This window comes from Aquarana catesbeiana, linkage group LG04, assembly GCF_042186555.1.
Source record: "Aquarana catesbeiana isolate 2022-GZ linkage group LG04, ASM4218655v1, whole genome shotgun sequence".
NCBI lineage: Eukaryota > Metazoa > Chordata > Amphibia > Anura > Ranidae > Aquarana > Aquarana catesbeiana.
Window position 1 is genome coordinate 36,135,141 of NC_133327.1, and position 25,858 is coordinate 36,160,998.

Here is a 25,858-nt window from a genome sequence, read left to right on the forward strand (position 1 = left end):
TTTAGAAATAAAGGATAAAAGGCAGGACCGTAAGATGATACCTTATAAAACCCATTTGTTTGAAATTTATAGTGCACACTCACATCAGAAATCCAAAGCAAATCAAATTGGATAGTGTTCCTCCAGACAGAGCGGACCTGCCCACCAATCAAACTCAGCCTGCATGATGTCACTTTTGTAGGCCCCCACCCTACGTGTTTCGTCACAGTTAACGTCATCAGGGGGACTGGCTAAGCTACCTTGATGGATGGATCTGATCTATATTACATGGGAGATCAAGCTATCTATTTTTGGACTATTTCATTTTATTTCACAACTCTTTTCATACACATGGATTTTTATATTATTATACAGCATTTATATAGCGCCAACAGTTTGCACAGCGCTTTACAACATGATGGCAGACAGTACACTTATAATACAGTTCAATACAGGAGGAATCAGATTGTTTATATAAAGTATATTGTTTATATTGCTGCATAATAAGTGTATTGGCAGACACAATTCTTTTTTTATGCACAGAGTAAGCATTCCTGCTCATGAGTGGCTTTTTTGTGTTATATGATTTAGCACTGTTTGATATTATCATGTTATGTCAGCTGCTTTTCTTTACCTAAACGCAGTGATTACTTCTATTTTATCGGGGTTTTTAAACTATTCCATACTTTTAAAATAAAAAATAAAGGCTTAAGATGTATTGCGTTCCATACATAAACTGTATTGCTGTACACATGGCTGTGTCCTGTCATACCCAAGCAGTATATGTCTCTAGACTGATTGCGCTTCTTTGTCTTTTAACCAGACCTCTGGCGTCCATGGTGAATGACCGTCTCGATCTACAAGACTGCCTGGAGCATGGCAGAATAGCAAAGGTGAGAGATCACATTTCAACCTTATTCACTCCTAAAACAAGTTGTTGCCTAGCAATTAGTTAAAATGTGTTAACAAAATTTACCAAAAAAATGGAGTATATAAAAATACAAACAGTACAGCCTCACCCATAAGAACACTCAAAAACTAACCTACTTTTAAATCATAATGGTAAACCATAACCTATTTCTATAATGCATACAGCGGTGAAAAAAAGTATAAGTGAAGTAAGTGAATGCAAACACCAGAGGCAAGTGTAAGATTTGCAATTCAAAGAGGTAACTAAATCGACAAACCCATATTCCATGTGTATTGTGACAGAACCAATTCATTAGCAGTAGCTCTCTAAATGTTTACTATTGCACATTACTGAGCCCGAAGGTGAGTATTGGTTTATGTGCAGGAGTAAATATGTAGAGAGTAAAAGAATATCAGTACTGAGCTAAAGAGAAAATCTGCATGAATTGGCTAGGGTTAAAGTGAATGCAAACACAAGGAAGGCAAAAGGAGGACTAGCCAAAGAGTTAAACCAACAAACCCATACTCCATATGTATTGTGGCAGAGCCATTTCAGCAGCAGCAATTCTCTACACCTTTACTATTGTAGATATTACTGAGCCCTAAGGTGAGTATTTTTGTATCTATTGATTTTGATACTTCTTTGCACTAATGCCCTGTACACACGGTCGGACATTCCAACAACAAAATCCATAGATTTTTTCCGGCGGATGTTGGCTTAAACTTGTCTTGCATACACACGGTCACACAAAGTTGTCGGAAAATCCGATCGTTCTGAACGCGGTGACGTAAAACACGTACGTCGGGACTATAAACGGGGCAGTAGCCAATAGCTTTCGTCTCTTAATTTATTCTGAGCATGCGTGGCACTTTGTCCGTCGGATTTGTGTACACACGATTGGAATTTCCGACAACGGATTTTGTTGTCGGAAAATTTTATAGCAAGCTCTCAAACTTTGTGAAATTCCGATGGAAAATGTGTGATGGAGCCCACACACGGTCGGAATTTCCGACAACAAGGTCCTATCACACATTTTCCGTTGGAAAATCCGACTGTGTGTACAGGGCATATGACCTGAGTTTTTCACAGATACCAATGTAAGTAATACGGAGGTACAGTAGGTTAGTGTTTATTGCAGGTATACCATTAGGGCCCTTTCACACTGGGGCGCTGGCGGCGTCGGCAGTAAAGCGGCGCTTTACCGTCGGTATGCGGCCGCTAGCGGGGCGCTTTTACCCCCCGCTAGCGGCCGAGAAAGGGTTAAAAACCACTGCAAAGCGCCTCTGCTGAGGCGCTTTGCCGGCGGTATAGCCGCGCTGTCCCATTGATTTCAGTGGCCAGGAGCGGTATACACTCCGCTCCTTCAACGCTCCAAAGATGCTGCTAGCAGGACTTTTTTTACCATCCTGCTAGCGCACCGCTCCAGTGTGAAAGCCCTCAGGGCTTTCACATTGGAGACAAAGCAGCGGCACTTTCTGGTTGGTTTGCAGGCGCTATTAGCGCACTAGCACCTGCAAACCGCCCCAGTGTGAAAGGGCCCTTATAGCATACATGTTAGTTTGTTTTTTTAGGTGTTTTTATGGGCGAGGGTGTGCTGTTATTATTTTTTTATACTCAGATTTTTTGTTGTATAAATACACTTTTGATAATTGCTGTGCAGCAGTTTGTTTGAGGAGCTCTTCTCCTTTTCTGTAGTTGTTTGAGGTGATTGTAGCCATATTAGTGCACTTGCAACAGAAACAATTGAGTACTGTACGTGATAATTTTTTCATTTGCACTGACATAATATTTTTCGGGACAAGCTTTCGAGGCATGCTTGAACCTTGAAGAAGGGGACATACCTCGAGAGCTTGTTCTGAAAAAATGTATGTTAATGCAAATAAAGTTGTTTGTACACTTTGTTGGCACACCTAAGTTGTGCAGTCCCCATATGTAGAAACCATCCAGGGGGAAATAAGGCCATGCATGGTCTGAGACCAGATCTATACAAACATAGTTATAACTTAGTTGAGTTGTGCAGAAGTTGATCTGCGGGTCCTGGGGACTCAATGTCTTTTGGCACCCGCCATCATTAGTGAAACACACAGAACTGAAATATGTATGTAAACAAGGCTTATCTTAGTTCTGACAGGGGCAATGGGATAATCCTGTGTCTCTGCAAAGCAGAGACTAGAATCAATCGTTTCCCCTAGTAAAAGCAGCACACCGTGTACACAAAAACATTGGTTAGGCACACGATTAACCCTTTGATCGCCCTAGATGTTTAACCCCTTCTTATCCAGTTTCATTAGTACAGTGATATTGCATAATTTTAGCACTGATCACTGTAATAGTGTCACTGTTTCCTGCAAAGAGTCGCTGATAGCCGCCATTGCTAATATAAAATAATAAAGAAATAGACATTCCATAAAAATATCCCATAGTTTGTAGACACTACAACGTTTGTGTAAACCAATCAATATGCGCTTATTGGGATTTTTTTTACCCAAAACATGTAGCAGAGTACATATTGGCCTAAATTTATAAAGAAATTTAATTTTTTTTCAGCTTTTTTATTGGATATGTTTTTTTATAGCAAAAAGTAAAAAAAAAAAAAATATATATATATATATATATATATATATATATATATTTTTTTTTTTTTTTATTGTCTAATTATCTTTTTTTTTTGTTTGTTTGTTTATAGCGCAAAAAAAAAAAAAAACGCAGTGTGAATCATATACCACCAAAAGAAAGCTCTATTTGTAGGAAAAAATTACATAAATCTTATTCGGGTACAGTGTCGCACGACTGTGCAATTATCTGTCAGTTAAAGTAACACAGTGCCATATCGCAAAAAAGGCCTGGTCATGAAGGGGTAAATCTTCCAGAGGTCAAGTGGTTAAAACAAATGTCAAGTGAACAGGAATGGAGAAACTATACAAAATTTTACCTGTAACTGTAAAAATCAGGTCACAAGGACCTCCCGCTCAGGCCTCCTGTTGAAGCCAACATGTTGTGGTCACATAACATTAAGCAGCTTTGTATTGTAGAAGTATCTCCAGTCACTTACAAAGACTCTGCTGACCTCATTAGCCTGGTGACCTGATTCAGGCCGCGTGACTTCCGAACTGGATTCAGGTCAGATGTACACAGTACTGAACCTTTACCCTGCCTACATGATGTTATTAAAGTAGACACAGCTGACAGAATTAAGAACTAAACCTAAGAGCCAATATTTAGAGTATACCTTTGGCTTTGTCCTGCTTGGGTAGAGCACAGGTTTCCTTTAAGGGTAGGGGAAGGAAGAGGGTTAAAGCAATTGTAAAGTCTTGTTTTTTTTTCCTGTAAAAATAACAAACGTGTCATGCTTACCTGCTCTGTGTAGTGGATTTGCACAGTGCAGCCCTGATCCTCCTCTTCTCCAGTCCTTCTTTGGTGCTGCTGGCCCCTCCCCCCTGTTGAGTGCCCCATAGCAAACAGCTTGCTATGGGGGCACCCGAGCCGAGTCACAGCTCCGTGTATCCATTCAGACACGGAGCCCCGGGCTCCGCCCCCTCGCTCCACTGATTGGCTAGCTGACTTTGACAGCAGCAGCAGCCAATGGTGCCGCTGCTGTGTCTCAGCCAATCAGGAGGGAGAATCTCGGATGGCTGAGACACTTCTGGACATCCCTGGACAGAGAGGGACCTCAGGTAAGTGTTAGGGGGGGCTGGGGCAACTGCTGCACACAGAAGGCTTTTTAACTTAATGCATATAAGCATTCAGCTTAGCTTCTCAATTCCATACATAGGTGACTTGTAACAAGCCAGTGATTTATCATGAAGTTTTGAGTTAATTTTGATTCAATAATGCCAAACTCTCTGCTTCAGTTTAGCAAAGTCCGAACCATCACCACTAGGTCCAACTCCATCAAGCAGGGCAAAGACCAACACTTCCCTGTCTTCATGAACGAGAAGGAAGACATTCTCTGGTGCACCGAGATGGAACGGTGAGTGTGAATAAAAATTGCATGTGCAAGCCATAGGAATGAAGGTTAGCTGGGATTTCTCAAACTTCAGAAGCGGCAGCTTGGGTGGAAGTGCATGTGGTATAAACATTTGGTAAAAATCTCCCTAATGTCAGATACATTCCTGCAGCATAATAAATCCAGCTGCCAGTTGGGTTGTGAATTTTGTCTTAGGTCTATGTATTAAAAGAAGTTTTTGTTTTCCAATGTGTCCATGGTCATGGTGAAGCCGTACAAATTATTGCTTTATGACCCTGGGCCAGCCATGCATCCAGAACCGTGTCCATGATCATACAATGAGGAATAGTCTTATTTTTTGGATTTGTAATTAAATGAGGCATGTAGGTATTGAGGTCGATTTACTAAAACTGGAGAGTGCAAAATCTGGTGCAGCTCTGCATGGTAGCCATTCAGCTTGTTCAATTAATCTTTGACAGAAAAAACCTGGAAGCTGATTGGTTTCTATGCAGAGCTGCACCAGATTTTGCACTCTCCAGTTTTAGTAAATCCCACCCCATTGTGTGTTCTGTGAAGGTGTTACTGTGGTGCTCACTGATTCAGTGGAAGATTATAGGTTCTCTTTGGCCCACTTCACCTTAACAGTAATATTACCTTGTTCCAAACATTGGGGTTGATTTACTAAAGGCATAGACTGTGCACTCTGCAAATGCAGTTGCTCCAGAGTTTAGTAATTTATGGGGAAGCTCTGCTGACGTCTATCATCCAATCATATGCAAGAAAAAATTATTTTATTGTTTTCTTGCATGTGGGTATTATTTGTGAAATTAAGCATTGCCTCATTTACTAAGCTCTAGAGTAACTTCACTTGAGGAGAGCAACTTGCTAAGTGCACAGTTGATTTGTCTTTAGTAAATCAAACCCTATTGAAATGAAAATTGTTGAGTTAAAATGACCCTGTGAGTATACAGAATAATCCTTCTAATGTCCCGTACACACGGTCGGATTTTCCGACAGAAAATGTGTGATAGGATCTTGTTGTCGGAAATTCCTACGGTGTGTAGGCTCCATCACACATTTTCCATTGGATTTTCCGACACACAAAGTTTGAGAGCAGGCTATAAAATTTTCCGACAACAAAATCCGTTGTCGGAATTTCCGATCGTGTGTACACAAATCCGACGCACAAAGTGCCACGCATGCTCAGAATAAATAAAGAGATGAAAGCTATTGGCTACTGCCCCGTTTATAGTCCCGACGTACGTGTTTTACGTCACCGTGTTCAGAATGATTGGATTTTCCGACAACTTTGTGTGACCGTGTGTATGCAAGACAAGTTTGAGCCAACATCCGTCGGAAAAAATCCTAGGATTTTGTTGTCGTAATGTCCGATCAATGTCCGACCGTGTGGACGGGGCATAAGAGTTGCCTACTAGAGAAAAGCTCTTATACCCTCCTCTCCCGTTGCTCGTGTCTTCTATCTTCCTTCCATTTCAGTGCTGGAGGGATTGTATAAGACATGGGCCACTGCAGAGGTGAGCTCTTCTCTTGCAGGAAATTTTCAGCAAGATTCTTTTCTTACCTGACAGGTTCACCTAAAGTAAAACTGAAGGTAAAACTTTTTTCTTCTTGGATAGAGCTGTGAGGGTTAGAACCTTTGTCAGGTTTTTATTGCTGCCTGTGTCCCCTCTATGGAGATTTAATCTTCCTAATTGTCCTGATCACCACTGTCCCAGGGAATGATAATGATGGTAAATCCAATATTTTGAATTGCCACCAGAACAGAAATGTAATAATGGGGACACTGTGAGAGATGTCTAAGGGCCTTTTCACAAGGGCAGACTGATCAGGTCTGCCTGTCAGTTTTCAGGCAGACCCAATCTGACCCTCTAGTCTCCTCTAAGGAGCAGTGACTTCCTATCTGCTAAAAACAAAAATCCGTCTGGCAAATCGGATCAGATGACAGTCAGGTATAAACAGACAGGTGGTCCGTTTACATCCGACCACCCATAGAGGAGAGCAGGCTGTGTCAGGTGTCCGCTCTGCACAAGTGGTGCAGACACGGACCAACCATCCACCTGCTCAGCAGGGATCAGAGGACAGATTCCCTGCTGAGCCCTTCCTGTGTGTAAAGGGGCCCAAGTCTAGGTGCACACCTTAGTGTTTTTGTGGCCCGTGTTTGCGCGGGCACGGCAGCTAATTCAAATGAATGGGCTGCCGTGCCTGCGTTTCGGCTAAATAAAAGCGGCATGCACCTGTTCAAAAACACAGCCACAGGGAAATCGCGTGATCTTTATGACCATGCAATTTCCCTGCGGTATCTGCAAGCATGCTGCATGCTGAGATGCGTAGGGGTGCCATTCAGGATGAATGGCAGCCCCACATGTCTCCTAAAAGCAGCGCGATTTGGCTGCGGGTGGGAGACCCACAGCCACACGCATGGATGTGAACCTAGCGTAAGAGGGGATTTCATTTATATTTGAAAGACTGCTAAGTATACAGGACAGGAAGTGAGTGCAAATATGCCTAATGAGCCACAGATGGCAAAATACTAACATCAGTTTTAACCCTCTCCTACTCTTTTCCAACTTTTTGTGAATTTTTTGACAAGTTTTGACTTTAGAAATATTTTAATGTTAAGACTGTAAGCAGAGAACCTCTTTAAGCTCAGTCTTTGTTACAATAATTCACCTACTTGCCTTCTATGCAGGGTCTTTGGCTTCCCAGTCCACTACACAGATGTTTCTAACATGAGCCGTTTAGCCAGGCAAAGGCTTCTGGGAAGATCCTGGAGCGTCCCTGTCATCCGTCACCTCTTCGCCCCTTTAAAGGAATTTTTTGCCTGCGTTTAACTCACAAGGTAAAAGGGACCTGAAGCTGATCGCCCTCTCCCCCACCTACCCCATCCCAACCTTCCAGCTCCCCAGAACCTTTACCAACCCTCACCAAGTCTCACAGCTCTACCAGAGGACGGATTGAAAACTGGGAAAGAATCAATCACCCGGTGGTAAAAACCGGACCACCAGCGACCAGGAGCGGCTGGGAGAGTCTGATATCCGAATGGACACTTCTACGTAACTTCTCGTTCCATGTTACACTCTCCTTTACATACGTCTAAGTTTATTTTTTTAAGTTTTTACTTTGATATTTTGTAGGGGGAGGGGGAATATTTTAACCCCCCACAGCCCCGTGTTTTAGTAACATAGGAGCCTGTAGGTCTTATTTAAGACGTCACCATGATGCGTGCGCAGGTTCCGGTTTTAAATTTTAGTGCAGTTTAGGGCAGGGTCGGGCAACCTCGAGTTGAGGAACTAGAGGGTCCACCAGTCATTGGAGGGCTCTTAAGTTCCCCCTAGTTTTGTTGTTTTTTTTTTGTTTTTTTTATATATATTTTAGTTCTCTTCTGCCCCGGTGCTAAGCGTTTTAGATGTTCATGTTTAGTTTTCTAAGTCTTTTAATGTGCTTTACCCGCTTTCCTGCCGAGGGGTGCCTGGAATAAGTGGCTGAAAAGAGGGTTAAGTCAAAACTACAGCGCAATGCAAACCAGACCGCAGAGCCACAAACGTACCTAGCAGCACAAGTATGGTGGTCTACGTGAGTCGCACATTGTGTAACCTGAGACTTTCCTTCTCTAGCACACTGAGGCCGCGTCTTCTAAGCGGAGACAGGTGCACTTTAGCAGACGTAGCCTCCTGATGTCGTCATACGATGTCTGTGTCTTCATAGTCTGGTTCAACATTTCAAGCGATGAGTAGAAAAAAAAAAAGAATACAGATTTTAATTTCAGATGTTTTCATGCAGGATAATTGTTACAATTTTGGCAAAAATGACCCTTTTTTTTTTTTTACAGTATTTCAGGTGCCCCGTGCCTCATGGCCAGGATAAAGCAGTTTTTGCAAACAGCTCAGACCTCTAACACTGTTTACAGATATACTGTATGTGGAATCACAGGATATATAAACTCTGCAAGTGTGCATGCCATCCTAATTTGTACTAAGATTATACAGGATTTATATAGCGCCAACACTGATTGTGGCCTGGTGTCCCATATCCCGCTGGCTTCCGGTGGACTTTGAGGTCCTATAACGGTGCTTATATCTTATTATGTTATTTGATCTTCCTCAATATGCCGTCTCCTTGACGAATAACAGCCACTGGAAGGGATAACAGGCGCACCTATAATCATCAAAAACACATTGGACTATTAGTCCTGCTGTATAAGTCCCACTCCTAACATACATATACAGTAGCCTTTTTCTCTGCAGGCATCCATGTTGGATTTCCTGGCTGTTGCTAAAACATGTCTCTGGCGCATCCTGAAGCAGTATAGCCGATGGTGCAAAAGAGCCATGTTTGTCTGTCTCACTAGGTTAAGTCGTGTAATTATAACTGAACATGTGCGCGTACTTGCAGAGATGACATACACAAATCATGGTACTACTTACTACTACTGTACAACAACTTCACATGGTGCTTTCCAAAAGTGGGATGATTAAAAACATTGGCATCCATGGTGCCTTAGCAAAACGCTGTGCGGAGAACTTGTTGCCCTTCGAACTTGTGCAATGACCTGGTGCTTCTATACAAGACACGTGCCTAAAAACACAGGGAGATCCTCTGGAGCTACTAAGACAAGAGATACAATGTCATCACAGACAATAATATTCCCTAATGCGGTCAGTGTTTTGTGTTCAGGCCAATGTCCATACCAAAAACCTTTCCTTCAGAAGGTGAGCGGACCTTAGACGAGTTGCCACAGTCTGGGCAGCATGGAGCTACAACCCCCTAGTACCCCAGGAGCTGCATGTGGACATGCTTTAATGATTAAAGGATAATTCCAACCAAAATTGGTATTTAAAGTGACTCTTTGCTATGTCTATGAATAGTAAATTAAAAGGTTCAGTTAGCTACCCCCAGTGATGGCGAACCTTGGCACCCCAGATGTTTTGGAACTACTTTTCCCATGATGTTCATGCACTCTGCAGTGTAGTTGAGCATCATGGGAAATGTAGTTCCAAAACATCTGGGGAGCCAAGGTTCGCCATCACCCCCTCTTTTTCAGCAGCATGTATTTACATTTCCTTGCTCTCCTGACACTACGTTAGGCCATAGGAGCAAAGTAAAATACCCGGTGCCTTTGGGTATAGGGTAATATGTGACTTCCTCCCCCTCACCTATGTGACAGTGTTGGTGTCTTGTGATTGGCCCAGCACTGTCACATGAGTGGGGGGAGTGCATAGCCATGTGTGAGATTCAACAAGTTGGTTTGAGTCTTGCACAGGGATTTCTGTCCCTGGTATTAATGACTGAATGGAGAAGTGGGGAACCAGTAATACATGCTGCTAGGGTGAGAGGCCGGTAAATCATCCTGCTACTCTGCTCTGCAAAGACACAGGAAAAGATGACTTTAAAAGTAATCTCCATTTAAAACCGATATTATAGTTTTGGATTGTCGATTCAACTGACAAACTATTGTAAATTTTTCAGACTCCTGTGGTAAAATATTTCCTGAAAGTAGTTTGTGGTTCTGTCTCTTCAACAAAAGGAAATGTGTAGTTTTGTTTGAACTGCCCTTCTAAAACTAGAGCATAGGAACCCCTAACACACTCATCATGCAGAGCTGTATTTAGGGTAGGGCAGAGAAGATATCCTTTGCTGGCCATTTCCATGGTGCTTTACAAAAAACAGCCTTACGTTTCATTAATTCTTCTGTCTGTCTAGCTGAAAAACTGGTGCTATTTCATATTCCATTCATGTATTATGTTTTAGGTGGTCACTCTTAAAAGTGATATTTCAGTATCTGGTGGAAAATTATATTATTTAGCAGGGCCATTAACCATCAGTGTTTCTATGACCACCAGCTTGTCTTGGCCATTAACCATCAGATTTTTCTATTTTTCTTGTGTTTTTTTAAGTTTGAAAAACATAGGTGGGAGAGAGATTCTAGAAGACAAAGAACAGAATTGGATGGTTCAGCCCAACTTTCTCTAACCATAACTGAAATATCACATTTTTATGGTGGACTGGCTCTTTTTAAGCATTCCTACCATTTACAGCTGGTAGTGCCACTTTGAAGTACTAGCTCAAGGTTAGGTGTCAGACAGTATGGCTGCCAGTATAATGAACAGAATCGCTTCCAGATTATCTCTTACCAGCTCCATGTTAGGTACAAGCTGTATATGGTGCCTTATTGCCAACAAGCTCACATTTTACTGGCGCCAACATTCCTTCCATTCTCAGTCCAAGAGATTCTGGTGAGCTGCCAAGCTGACGCCATGGCTAATAAGATGCCAACTTTGCCGTCTCCGGCCTGTATGTTCAAGTGTCTCCAAACTATGCAATAAATGCAGACATTTAATTCGGGTTTGCAAGTTTGCGGCACAGTGTAAGACAGCGGATCATGTAGTCTTTGCTGGTGGTAGCTAATCTTACACCATCAGTCTACAGAAGGTGTAATAGTTACACCACTAAGGACCAGCTCTGGTGACAGCTGTCAAGAATGACATCCAGTTACTGTATTCCTGTGGTGCTTACTTTTACCAGAGCTTCCATCAGAGCTACTCAGGCGATATCAGCCTTCAAGCACCATTGGCGAGAGGATCAGCCATGTTTTTAGTCATCCCCGAACTGCAAACAACCCAAGCTGCATTTTTTACAACTATTTATACATAAGTCTTCAGCAGACGCTGGATACCCCCAACTTCAGAAGGGAGGCCAGTGTTTCTTTTTGGTTTTCAGACTCACTAAACCTGGGATTGTAGAATTTTAGAGTTCAGGAGAAGGCACCTGAACCTCAAGAGAGAGTCAGAGGCCTTGTCCTTCTATGCTGATATTTTATAGAGTATGGAACCTTATCAGAGCCTCCTCTGATTCTTCACGCTTACAGTAATCTCAGTTATCAGTGGTGTTTTGTGTTGTCAGGGGGTCAAAGCCCCTCCACTCTTTTATCCATTGTACATGATGTGAACATTTTTGATTTTGTGTCCAATTACTTGATGTAGACGGGGCTGTGCTCTAAACACTCAGACTCTACTAAATATAACTTTCTTTATACCTATGACCATCCACCATTGTCTTTTACTGCCCCAGAATCCACCATTGATGGCTCTGAGTTGGGGAATAAGTCCTTACTCTTTGGCTGAAAGGATGTACAGGTCTCCTCCACCATTGCTATGGAACTTATAGAATGGAGTCACTTGTGTCTTTTATCTCATGTCAGAACACTCAGGTATATTGCTTTTTTGTCAGTGCTTCTTAAACAGTATGGACAAAGTTTTGGTCTTCATGCTGAACATTATAAAAAATAACTTTTTGCATGTTTCAGTATTGGTTCTTAAAATACATTCTGAGTCAGCTTCTTAGATGAAGATTGGCCAATGGAAAAAAAAATCAGTTGAAGTGACATAAAGCTAAACAAACTTGGGAGGGGTCTGACCACCCTTGGTTGAACAATGTACTTGGTGATCTCACTATTACGGGAAATATTTAAATCTCTGAATTACACAAGTTATTTTTTAAACTGGTAGAACCCTCACAACTTTAGGGAAGAATTTCTTATGAAACAGACAATTCTAAGCCTATTTTATGACAATGCAAAAATGTCCCAAAAGCCAGAGAAGCAAATACAGTGAGGTTGCTGGTTGAATCACAATGCTTTATATCAATGGTCTCCAAACTGAGGTCCTGAGGCCAGATGCTGCCCTTTGCTTGCTTTTATCCGGCCCTTGGGGCACTATTTCACCCAACATCAGCAACACTGGGGTATAGTTCCTGCCACTGGCACTATTTCTCTTATTGATACCAGGGATAAGGCACTATTTCTCCCACTGACACCAATGATGGGGCACTATATCTATCACTGACACCAATGATGAGGCACTATTACTGACACCAATGATGGAACACTATTTCTCTCACTGACACCACTGATGGGGCAGTATATCTCTCACTGGTTCTACCAATGGGGTATTATTACTCCCCCTAATACCAATGATGGGGCATTGTTCACTCCCACTGGCCCCCCTAAAGCTTGAAGGACAGTAAACTGGCCCTTTGTTTTTAAAGTTTGGAAACCCCTGCTCTATGTGGTACTTGTCCCTAGTATCTAATATTAGAATGACCATGGTCTTCCACAGAGCTGACCTGCTTACATACCCTGTGTAATACCATGACCATGTTTTTTTTACAGAGCTGGCCTGCTTACCTGTCCTGAGCTGTGCCACCTACAAAGGGGAGGTTTAGCACCTTTTCAGCAAACCTTGGCAGATACTGCCTCAGATAACAGGTTTTTATTTTTTTTAATTGAGACATTGGATAGAACATATGGTAACATGACCCAGTGGGTACCAAACAGTGCTTAATCACTTTAGATGTCAGGAAATGTCTTTATAAAGCCACAGAACTGTGTTTGGATCCAACTCTGATACACCCAAGGCACCTCCCAGTGTAATGAAGGTATTGTGGTCAACAGAGAGTCACCTTGGGTGGGGGGTGCTGTGGAGCAAGTTAAAGAATGTGGCCACAGCAGATCTAGGTTTTGTGGCTCTCTAGGCATTCCGTATACAGATGGAGATGGGTCCTTTCACACGGGTGGTCTGCCCAGCGGACTCCGCTTTGCTCAGCAGGGGATTGAGCCGGCGGATGACAGGTCCGGCTCCGCTCACTGTGCTGAGACGGGCCTGTCAGAGTCCAGCTCTCCTCTATGGGGAGATCGGATGAAAACGGACCGCCTGTCCCTTTTCGTCCAATCCCATCCGATGATACGCCAGACGGAAAATAGGATCACCATCCGTCTGGATTTCACGGACAGGATCGGATAGCAGCAGGTGTCAGTGGACGTGTTACTGCTGACATCTGCTGCTCCATGGGAGTGAATGGAGGCTTCGATCAGGTCCACCTGAAACTGACAGGTGGACCTGATCAGAAAGCCTGTGTGAAAGGGGCCATAATGTTACTTTTGTAATTATGCTAAGGCCTTGTGTGAACACTCTGTGTCTCTCATGCAGTTTTAGCTCTTACCTTCTGAAGCACATCAAAGACATCAAATACCATATAATCCAGAATAGTTCAACTCCGTGGTGTCAAGAGATTTAATCTCAAATCCCAAAATTTTATTCCATTTTTGCTTAAATTCTTTCTAGATAAATTAGATTTTAAAAAATGCACATTGAAAAGGGGTTTCTCTAATATGATAAAAAGCACATCAGTGTCTGTGAAATCATTGAAACTTCTGCGTAATATTAGGGTGGGGGGGGGGGGCAGACCACAACTATGAAAAAGGGGGTTTAGTAATTGTCCATCAGTTCGATATTTTGGAATATTACAAAATGCTCTTTATATAGTTGACTTTCTCGATTTCTTGAAATAAATTCATCCGTTCACTTGACAGCAGTCATGTTGGTGCTCCGTTTTCTTTGCTGTGGCTGCATTAGCTGACAGGCAGCCTAAACATCCGATCACCTGTGTTGTCATTCAGGAGAGAAATGTAACTGAACAACTGGGAGCATATGGCAGTCATGGGCAGACCGCGTGCTTCCATACTAAACTGGCACCTCTTCGTGTTAGAAAAGTATCACCTGCACTGAATGGCATTATACAAGGCTGATGCTGCTTTTATTACAATATCATATGTAGTGGGGAAGCCTGTGCTGGGCTAGCCTGACGCTGGTCATACATCCTTATCAGACAATGCCAGAGACAGATTAGTAACATGACCGTGACGTTTGGCAGCACATGGTGCCCAGTGTTCACAATTGTACCATTGTCCTGTAACTGTTCATTTGGAATCATGGATACGTAAGTCCTTAAATATAGTAAGTACATATTGTATATGTCAAATGAGATGTAGACAAAATTTAATGTCTAAAATTGTGTAAATATGTTTAGTCAGATGTGATAGGGATTCAAACTTTTACCTGAACAGTCTCCAAAAGACAATTGAGACTTTAAAAGCTCCATAGTTGGGCTTTTATGTGTCTTCTATTTGTCCGCAGACTGACCAGATATCTCAATAATCATCCAGGGTGTGCTTTAATATTTTTATGCATCTAGAAAATGGTGAATTAATTCAGTAAGAAAGTATAAATCACAGGGTACATAGAAAAAAAATTAAGCTTGTGATGATCATTTAATGTTATATGGAACAAAATAATTATCGCTGTGCCTGGTACGTGTCATAATGATTACAAATAGAGCTCGCTATCACTTTTTATGTAGATATAAAGACTATATGCAGAAGTAGGAGTTGCCAGGATTTAGTCAGGTTCAAAAAAAGCAGAGCAGTCCTGTGTAATCTATTGAACCTCTTTAGATAAAATTTAGATTTGTGAGACAGAAAAAAGGGTTTATGTGGTATATATTCACTATATGCTCCACAGTGTCATTCCTAGGTACTGAGTTGTAAGACGTGTTACTATGTGTGATTCAGATAAGTCATGAACCCGAGCTGGTGTCACCTCTCAGGTAACCACTAATCCAGGGATTTAGTAAAACCCAAATCAGAGGTCTAACAGTGTATAAAGGCACAAACACTGAGGACATCTTCACCAGTTTCTTTGGGTGACTTTAGACGGCAAATAATATAAGATGATGTGATTGTAAAAAAAAAGCAAAAAACATTTATACTCATATCGGCCAAAAATCTACAAGTCTGCAATGTGAGAGGCAGTCCTCAGGAAGGATGTACTGGAAATGGAGAGAGTACAAAGGGCAACAAAGCTAATAAAGGGTCTGGAGGATATTAGTTATGAGGAAAGGTTGCAAGCATTGAACTTATTCTCTCTGGAGAAGAGACGCTTGAGAGGAAATATGATTTCAATATACAAATACCATACTAGTGACCCCACAATAGGGATAAAAACTTTTTTGCAGAAGGGAGTTTAACAAGACTCGTGGCCACTCATTAAAATTAGAACTACGTAGAGGGTTCTTTACTGTAAGAGCGGCAAGGATGTGGAATTTCCTTCCACAGGTGGTGGTCTCAGCGGGGGTGCATCAATAGTTTCAAGAAACTATTAGATAAGCACCTGAACGACCGCAACATACAGGAATATACAATGTAATACTGACATATAATCACACACATAGGTTGGACTTGTGTCTTTTTTCAACCTCATCTATGTAACTATGACAGGACTCCCTGCTCTGGCCTCAAGGCTGGATGTACTTCACTGGAGCCTGTAGACACACAACTCAAAGGAAGACTAGTAGGATCCTCTCTTCTACACAGAACATCACTTGGTCCTATCCTGGTTTAGAAGAATTGATGTAGTTGGCCAAATTCATCAAGTGGCAGTAGTGCCTAAGGCATGTGGAACTGGTTACTTAAGCTTTGCTGTCAATGTTCAACTATTGCATGAGAGACACTTTTTTCATTCCTTAAGTGCTATCACAGCTTAACTATTGAGGTGCAGTGTGTACAAAACCAAAAAAAAAAATTATGACATGGCTATTTCTATCTATGGGGGAAATGCATGCCTGTACAGAAACCGCTGCATCTTTTTCCCTGCCACCTATAGGCAATGCCTGCTGTGGCTACTGGTAAGTCCTACTTTGTCTGGTCTTGTAATGGGAGAACAATGGTCAGATTCTCTTTGACTAGCCATTGACTCTAGCTTTTTCTAATGAATTCAAACACCTTCCCAGGCCAGCTAAAAGGTATAATTATGTCAGCTGTTAGAGTGTGCCTGATACATCCCGTGTAGCATCTGCATAACATGTTCATCTCCATTGGACCCCCAAACATCAGATTCAGCCATGGTTCTCAATGTTTTTTAAAGAAGATGCTAGGTTCCTGTCCGATATGCTGAAGGATTGACTTCAGTCCTTTCTGAGTCATTGACCTAGAACAAGCATACAGATGATAAGTCTGAGAAAAGGCCTAATCTGCATAATTTTGTCTTGTCAATGACTCAAAGTATTGAGGGTTATCCCTAGCGACAATCACATAAAAGGCTATGTAGATCAACATCAGTGGATAGCAACACTGGCCGTAGGATGCAGATAAGTATACATCTGGGGTGGGTCGTAAGGTCAGGTGGTTGGGTGCAGAAAGGATGTCCACACACTTTTCAAGAGTGCCAACTATGCCTGCCCTTTCGGTTTGTACTATAGCTCCCATGAATAAAAAGCACTGTATGAATAGAGGATAAGCAGATGAATAAAATGTCCTCTCCCTCCATTCGTAGATCACTTCTCTATTTATAGAAGCTGTGCTATAGCTTCCATTAATGAAAAGTACTCTATAAATGGAGGAGGAAGACCTTATGTTCATCTGCATGTCCTCCATTTGTAGACTGCTTTTTATTCATGGAAGCTATAGTACAGCTTCTATGAATAAATAGGTGGGCTGAAAGGGCGGGCATATTTGGCACTCTTGATGTGTGCCTGTGACAGGTTCTTCAGCTTTATTAATCCAAGCAGCAGCGGCAGATTACAGATGAGGGGTGCAGAGGACAGAGCATTTCAATTAAAATAGCCAGCACCATCACAAGGGACACTTCGGATTTAATGTAAGTACAGTCTCTGTGCTGATTTTTTTTTTTTATGTTTCACCTAAAGTTAGGCTTTAATGCAACACATATCAAAACTCTGTGATGCACATGACCCCGTGAATTTCCAGTGATTACTTGTAAAGCCTGTACCACTTTTCATTTTACGACACATTCTGCATTGATCTGGTGTCAGGTGTGTATTCAATCCGTGACATAAACCTTTGTAATGCAGTGGTTGGAGAAGATGGCATCACAAGGTTTACACACGAAGAGAAAAAACTTAATGGTGGTAGCACCTCTCTGGTATATTCTGAAACCAAATGCAGGTTCCAAACTGTGAACAAACATTTTTGGAGATTGAAGTGGAAGAATAATTCTCAAGGGGATGAAAGGTTACATTAGGGAGGCAGTGGTATACACAGATAAGCCTCTGTGAAAGACGTTTCTGGGTTAATGCCACAACAAACTTCTAATGTTCACGGAGGTAGATACACTATATGGTCAAGTTTGTGAAAACCTGACCATTACCCCATATAGGCTTGTTGGATATCCTATTCCAAAGCCAAGGCCACTAATATGCTGACCCTCCTGTGGCATTAACAGCCTCCACTCTTCAGGGAAGGCTTTCCACAATATTTTGGAGTGTGTCTGTGGCAAAAGAGCATTAGTGAGGTCTAGTATTGATCCAAGAATAGAGGACCTGGCTTGCAATCCACATTCCAATTCATCCCATAAGTAATCAGTAGGGTTGAGATCAGGACTCACCCGAGTTCCTCCACATCAAACTGTGTTTTTATGGAGCTGGATTTGTACATTAGGTCAAATGTAACATAAAAGGGCCTTCCCCAAACTGTTACCACAAGGGTGAAAGAATGCAAATGTCTAAAAATTCCTTGTATTCTGTTGCATTCATAAGACAAGTGGAGACAATTGAACGCAGTCATCTGGAGGGGTCTCCACATACATTTGACCATATAGTAGGTGTGATGGTCAGGTGTCCATAAACATGTAGCCATATAATGTATACACTAGAGGAAGGATTGACGGAGAGAGAAGCTGTTGCAAAATCTCATTCACAATGAATCTCCAGTGAGGTTTGCAGAGCCCGGGGTGGAAGAGGGCGGGCCATAGTCTGGTGAGTCACGTGCCAGGTGTAAAGCCAATACAGCACACACTGAGGCTGCTACAACAAATTCTTTCCAACACACTTTGCATCTTAACATTTTTATATTCCTATGGTGATGAATCCCATCAGGACAAAGCAAATACTTTGCTATATTACAATTTACACGTACTATTACAGCTGTCGTGGACTTTGAGATCTAGGAAGTTAGCTCCGACTGAAACGTTACTTGCAGCATACATGACTTAATTACTAATGTGAGTCAATGCCTTCTCATGTTGAATGCTGTGGTGCTTACAGCATATGTTGTTACTTGTCCGTTATTGCTAAGAATTTATTTTTCAAGTCATGGCAGAATCGAGCATTTTGTAATACCCTGAAATATTTGTTTTCTGGACTTTTAGATGTTGAAAGATGTGCCAGCATTGTATAAAAGGAAACCCTCTCTTGTGAAAAACACAGAGGCAGTCTTTGCTCTCATTCTGAAAATGTAGGTTTCCTGACTGTCATGCTGATCCAGTGGCTTCAATGCTATTTGTCACTGACCCAGGACATGTATAAAGACAAGGATTTCAGACTTTTCTTTGGCTTTCTGGATCTGCATACTTGTCCTGGGTCACTGACTCAAAGTATCAGATTAGGAAGACAGACAAACAATTAACATTTTCAGAAGGAGGTCATTAATGGCAGCCCCCTAAACTTCTCTTAGGAAAAGTTTACTTTACGAATTTCTCTCAAAGTTTTCTCTAATAAAAAAATTATATATTTACTAACATGTGGAGCATGGGTAGTTAAAGAGTAACAGTAATTTTAGTATAGCTATTCTTTAAAGCGGTAGTTAACCGCCCCAAAGAAAATAAAACATTGCATCCCCTGCAGCGGTTTGCAATAATGTGCTAGTATGCATTGCATACTAGCACATTATGATAGACTTACTTGCACATGGAGCCCGCCAGTGCAACGCTGTCGTGACTTTTCCAGCGATTCCATCTTCACCTGGTCACTTCGGGGTTTGTGGGCTGCAGCTGTATAAATGTCCGGGACCGCAATGACTTAATTTTCGCTCATGCACGGGAATCCTGTCACGGAGCTCTGAAGGTACAGTACGCATAGGCCATCCCTTGAGAGCGCATGCCCCGTGACATCACTGGCTGCATCCCGTATTAATATCTCAAGATATTTACTGTATCTACAGGTAAGAATTGCTATAGGCTTACTTGTAGGTACAAGCTAAAATGTGGAGTTTACTTACACTTTGAAAGACCCCCTTCAGCCCTCGGGACCCCCGACAAAAATTGAATACTCACGTGTCTGAATTCTTCCAGATCTTTACAGAGAGATGCACATTTGCCACTGCAAAGTCTACAGATAGAATATCTACATCTATTACTATGGAAAGGTCATTTATTATGCATTTCATCACTAAACGGCCTTTCTATAGAAATGAATGAAGCTTCTTCCATGAAAGCAGCCAGTGTGAAACCTTTGATAGAGAACTTACTTTCCTATCTTAAAACTAAATGAGTTTAGATCCCTCCAATTATTTGCAGTGAAATAAATTGCCAAACCCTTCTATAGGCAGTGCAATCCAATCATGATACGAGTAGAGGCAAGACTTACTTCTAGCTCTCTCTCTACTTTGATGATTTAGTTAGAATGCAGGACAGAAAGATAATATTTTAAGTATGTACTCTCCTCTATCGTAGACATATCTGAGGAATGTAGTGGTAACTTCCAATTAGGTCACTGTAAACCATGCACATTTCTCAACACTGTCAGCCAACCAGCAGCAGGGGATCAGATGACATCATCTTTTGAATAAAAAGGTATCTATTGTTTGTAGACCTGAAGTGATCAGAGCCTTTCTGAAATTCATCAGGAAATTCTTCATGTGGGTGTGTTGAAACGTTACAACTGGAGTTCTATGTTAAGAGTGTAGTGATGTGCGAGAGAAAAACACAACCAGGCCTTGCAGCTGTATCACGTAGGCCAGTTACACAGCTATGCATTGTGGAAATGTGCTATGCACTTATTAATATATTGTGGTGTGATACCTTTTGAATGACATCCCAAAACACTATAGAAACTCGCCTCTGACCCATATGAATGGGCTGCCTTAATGCAATGCACGTTAACATGGGCCCTTAGGGTTTATCTATAACTTAACATCACATTCATGATATTAGGCTTACTGTAGTTTTGGTATATCTAGAGAAGATTGTACTATCAGATTGTAATGTATATGGCCAGCTTTAATTATCCATATGTCTATACCTTATTGTGCTTGGCCAAATCCAAATATAACCTTCTCCCTAATGTTGGTAGTAGGTGTATTTTGGCACATGTGCATTGACAGTGGGAGAATGTCTATACCTTATTGTGCATGGCCAATCCCAAGTGTAACCTTCTCCCTGATGTGAGTGATAGGTGGATTTGGCACACGTGCATTGAGAGTGGGAGGAAAGGGAAATATCAACGTACATAAACACAATCTTCCCATTTCTTTTCCAAAGATCAGGTGTGTTCTTGTTCTCACTCACCAAAATCACTTTTTAGCAAATGCTTGTATCACTGTATCCTTAGTATCACTTAGTCTGAATATCACCTTTGTGTTCGGCATGTAAAAAGACTCCAGTGTTGATGCAAGAAACCTGTACTCCTACCCGATTATTGTATCTGTTTTGTGTTTTGCTGGAGGAAGATCTTGACAATAAGCTATGTAGCCAGATTCCTATGGTCATTAGTACCATGACCTGTGGATAATAGTAAACAGTGTGGCCTTAGCTCCCCAAAAGATGGGCAGATTTTAGGGGTCTTCACAAAATCTGCCTGTAAATTCAACCCAGTGTTGGACTAATTTTTTGTTTTCTGGGTCTTCACCTCAGCTAGAGCTAGTTTGTCAACATTAACAAAATAAGGTGCAATTTTAACATTATACATTGACATGATCCAGAATATGTACAAAAAAAATCTTCCTACCGTGAAACACTGCCTTTGTACAAAAACAATCTTTTTAATTTATTTTTACAAATTGACAAAACACCAGAATCCCACCAGTATGAAAGAGTCACGTTCCTTACGATGGTCTGAAACTCAGCCCCAGTCTTTAAGCCCAAAGTCCCTCATTAGACAGGCCATTGGGAATCTGAATGGTGCTGAAAAAAATACTGTTTTTCACATTCTTTACTTTATTTTTCCTTTGGCACAGTCCTGAGTGAAAAAAAAAAAAAACTAGAAAAACCTTAAAAAAATAAAATGCCTAAGTTCCTTAAAATAAGCAGAAGGTGGTGATTTTAAAAGGTGCTAAACATTTTATGAGAAATATATATTGTTAAATTAAATCTACTATCTGGTTGACGACTGTTTTTTTTTTCTTTCTCTTTATTTTTTTTTATCTTGGTTATATATTTTTCTCTTTAATTTTCTGAGGGGGAATTCTTCTAGTGCTATTCCAAGAAGGCACTGTTATTTTACTCTTCTATATTATTATTAGGGGAAAAATAAAAAGGCATTTTAACTTTGTACTTGAAATAAATACACAAAAAATCTTAAAAAAAAAAAAGAGCAAGCGAAAGATTTTATGTGTTTTAGCCTAGACATTGAAATAGTTGGTGCTTTAACTCTTTGTGACAATGATGTATACTGAACTGAAAATTAAACTATGTAGAGCATTTGATAACTTTTACTGTTACATATGACAAATGTATCATGTTTTATCCATGTTAGAAGCTGGTTTCTGTTTTTTTATACCCCACATTCCATGCACACAAAGATACATACGTGTGTTTACTTTCCTTTTTACCATATTATGTCCTTTCATCCCTGTTTTAACCTGCCCATGTTATGACTGTGACTTCTATATGTGCGTCATGCTTACTCCAATTGCTTGACAGGTGATGACACCGAAAAAATATTAAAAAAATGTAAAAAAAATAAAAATTAGTCAAACTGTGGTAGTCTGGCTGGAGATAAAAGCTGTTTCTTGTGCGTGTTGCTGAACAGATCGTATTTCCACGTGTGAAGTTAGAATGTTTTAAGTGTTGAAGGCCAGAGTCTGAATCTCCGGTCTGCTATTATATAAAGCTACAGGTTTACAGCTTAAGAGTTTGCCTGGTAAGCCTGGGGAGGTGAGTGACACAGGTGAAAAACTGTCCAAAGAGGGTAGCATTTTAGTAAGAGTCAGCTGTGGGGTAAAAACATGCAGTGGTGGCTTTGAATGTCGTCAATATATCTTAATTTGCATTAAAAAATAGCATCTGTTGGTGCTTAATTTTTGCCTGGCAGAAGAATGTGTTCTGGACTTGAGGATCATAGACTTGTTTGTTCTTCATTATCGACATAGGAGGAAATGGTCCACTTTTGTAAGTGAAACCATTAGAAGGACTTTATACCTAATATCTACTAACTCCTGTTTTAATAATATACAGACATGTCAAGTGAGGGTTCTTCTTATAATAAAGTTACAGGGGATTAAAAATATGGCATCTGGTGCATCCCCATTAGCCTTCTCCAAAGATATAAAACCTCAAGTGCTATAGGGGCCAGTTCACACCAGAATGCAGTATGGGAAACCCGCACGCTATGTGCATTGCCCGCACCACGTTCAAAATGCACTGCACTTGGAATCTGCAGCAGGTGTCAGTGCAACACTAATGACACCCCAAGTGGAGTGCATTAGCACTGGATCGCATGGAACAGAAGCACCATGCAATCCGGTTGCTCTAGGTTCTGTAAAGTAGTACATTAACTACTTTTGCTGGGGTCCAGCTCAATTTCAGCCAATTCAAATAAATGGGCTTAAATTGCATTGCACCTGGATCACATGTGAAACGTACAGCATGATAAAATAAAAGAATTACTTATTTAATATAACTGTATAAAACCTTGCCTTGTACTGTTTGCACAGTGTGATAAGAGGGCCAACAGGATCAAGGACTTTCAAAAAACACAAACTATAGCGTGGTTGTCACTTTCCAACAGACCGAAGTTTGAAATGTAACTATGCTAAATATCTCATTTTACTCTTTATCTATATACAGATCCTCCCAATAACCGATGGTCTGCTTTCATACTATTTGGTTGTCTAGTCTACCAAAGAGGCATATGTCCATCAAGTTCAACCAGTCACCAATAGTTTTGGTCCAGAAGAAGGCACAAAAGACAGGCAGTAGTGGCCAGTTTTGTTTTAAGGAAAAAGAAAGAAATCCTTACATTGAGAAGTAATGTTAAATGGGAGGCGCATTGGCTACATCTCCTGGCCATATTATACAGGGCTTGACAGTTTCCTTGGAGTGTTGTATTTGAAGTCCCACTAAAGTAAGAAACATTGAATTTTGGTAACTGTATGGGGTTAATACCTATAATAGTATTCAGTATATTAATTCCTTTTTTGATATGTTATAGGTCGTTATAATTTTCTCCACTTTTACATGCAGATCACACTGTCCAGCCAATGTTGGGACAAACAATATTATACTGCCGGGGGTTATAACGATCAGTCTTTATTCATGTGGTTGAAACCTTTTTTTTTTCAAAAGAAAACAGTTACTGTAACTGCTTATAACATGTTAGCTGGAATTGTAAAATAAAACTAAACCCATTGATTTAACTGTTTCAAAAAACAGTTAGGTTCCTGTCATGCTGGGAATGCTAACTGTCACATTTGCTTGTGCCCCCAACCAAACTATCAAACCATCACATAACTCGTGTCATAAATGATAAAATGTGCAGCCACATGGCAGTTTCAGATCAAACAGAGGCTAAGATGGCAGCTTCCTTGGCTGAAAAGGATATGAGGGTTTAGGTCCACTTTAAAAATAAACTCGCTGCTTGAACTGTTTCACAAGAGGCGTGCTTTTAATGATAACTGTAATGCCCTGTACACACGATTGGACATTGATTGTACATTCCGAAAACAAAATCCATGGATTTTTTCCGATGGATGTTGGCTCAAACTTGTCTTGCATACACACGGTCGCACAAAGTTGTCAGAAAATCTGATCGTTCTGAACGCGGTGGCGTAAAAGACGTACGTCAACACTATAAACGGGGCAGTAGCCAATAGCTTTCGTCTCTTAATTTATTCTGAGCATGCGTGGCACTTTGTGCGTCGGGTTTCTGTACACACGATCGGAATTTAACTGATCGGATTTTGTTGTTGGAAAATGTTATAGCCTGCTCTCAAACTTTGTGTGTCGGAAATTCCGACGGAAAAAGTCCGATGGAGCCCACACACGATCGGAATTTTCGACAACACAATCCAATCGCACTTTTTCCGTCGGAAAATCTGACCGTGTGTACAGGGCATTACAGTTATTAGTTGTGCTTATGTCAGCTCGGAACGGAACTGTCAACCTATCAAATAGCTGGTGTCATAGCTCATTGCATGTGCAGCACCAAGACAACCACAAATCAAACAAACTAAGATGGTGGTTTCCTTGGCTTTAAAGGATAGAAGGAGTTTTGTTCCACTTTAATAGCTTTTCTTCTTACTAAAAGTCAATTTTGTAATAGGGTGACTACAACAAAACTGACATTTACAAAACAAAACACAAAAAGCCATTTTTTTAACATAATACACAAAAAGCCAATTAACCTGATTTAATTGCAGAAGAAGAAGGTTTCATGCTATTTACGGAAGTGAATAATAGCATATCTACTGGCCAGATCAATAGATAATAAAACTATGATTTGCGGTGGGCTCAGAAAAACAAAAACTGTGATGTTAATGCATATATGTACATTTTTTAAATTTTGCCCATAATTTTAATTTAACTTAAATATCAAAAAATTTCTAGTAGTAGTTAGTCACATGGACTTGTTTTGTAATGTTGAAGACATTTCATAGCTTATGGGCCTAATATCGGGCAGCATCGGCCAGAAACTGGCCGACATTTAGCCTGTGTGAACGGCAGCTGGTCTGACAGAAGTGGCCGTTCGGTAGGCTTCTGTCAAATGGACCTGACCAAAAAAGGTCTGCTGATCGGCATCCGATCAGCTCTCTCAGCCAATGGCTCTTCAGTTTTTTTCGTTCAGTATGCTGGGTTGAACGGAACAAAACTATCAGGCTTTATCCAAGTCACTTCCTTAAGCCGGCCATAGATGATATGATTTTCTTTCATTCAGGGTTGATGGAAAAATCCCTCCTGCGGAGCTATTGTGTTCTCCCGATGGGGGGGTGTGGGGAGCCATCCGTGCTGGGAGAACACAGTGACTATTGCTAGCAGCTATAGTTGCTGGCAGTAATCAAATGTAAAAACCTGACATGCTGGTTGTACGACTTGGGTTCAATGGATCTACTTGGGTTCAATCAGCCTGCCCATACATGGTTCGTATCTCAGTCGGTGCCTAATGAGTGCCAGGAAAATACCCCAGCACTTATATCCACACAGGTTGCACAGACACTTAAT

The 25,858-nt window shown here is 41.1% G+C and overlaps 1 protein-coding gene across 13 annotated transcripts in view; it reads left to right on the forward strand.

Moving 5' to 3' along the window:
- The window catches only part of LOC141139158 (DNA (cytosine-5)-methyltransferase 3A), a 390,588-nt gene extending 368,186 nt beyond the window's left edge, over positions 1–22,402 (forward strand). For 12 of the 13 annotated variants that reach the window (XM_073625034.1, XM_073625036.1, XM_073625033.1 and 9 more), the window contains 3 exons: positions 803–872; positions 4,741–4,859; positions 7,546–8,621. In XM_073625034.1, coding sequence (XP_073481135.1) covers positions 803–872; positions 4,741–4,859; positions 7,546–7,687 — 331 coding nt within the window. In that variant the 3' untranslated portion in view covers positions 7,688–8,621. Of the gene's footprint in view, positions 1–802; positions 873–4,740; positions 4,860–7,545; positions 9,733–9,871 lie in introns of those variants that run through there. The other variant, XR_012243729.1, reaches the window with a different exon arrangement.
- The last annotated feature ends 3,456 nt before the right edge of the window (positions 22,403–25,858 follow it).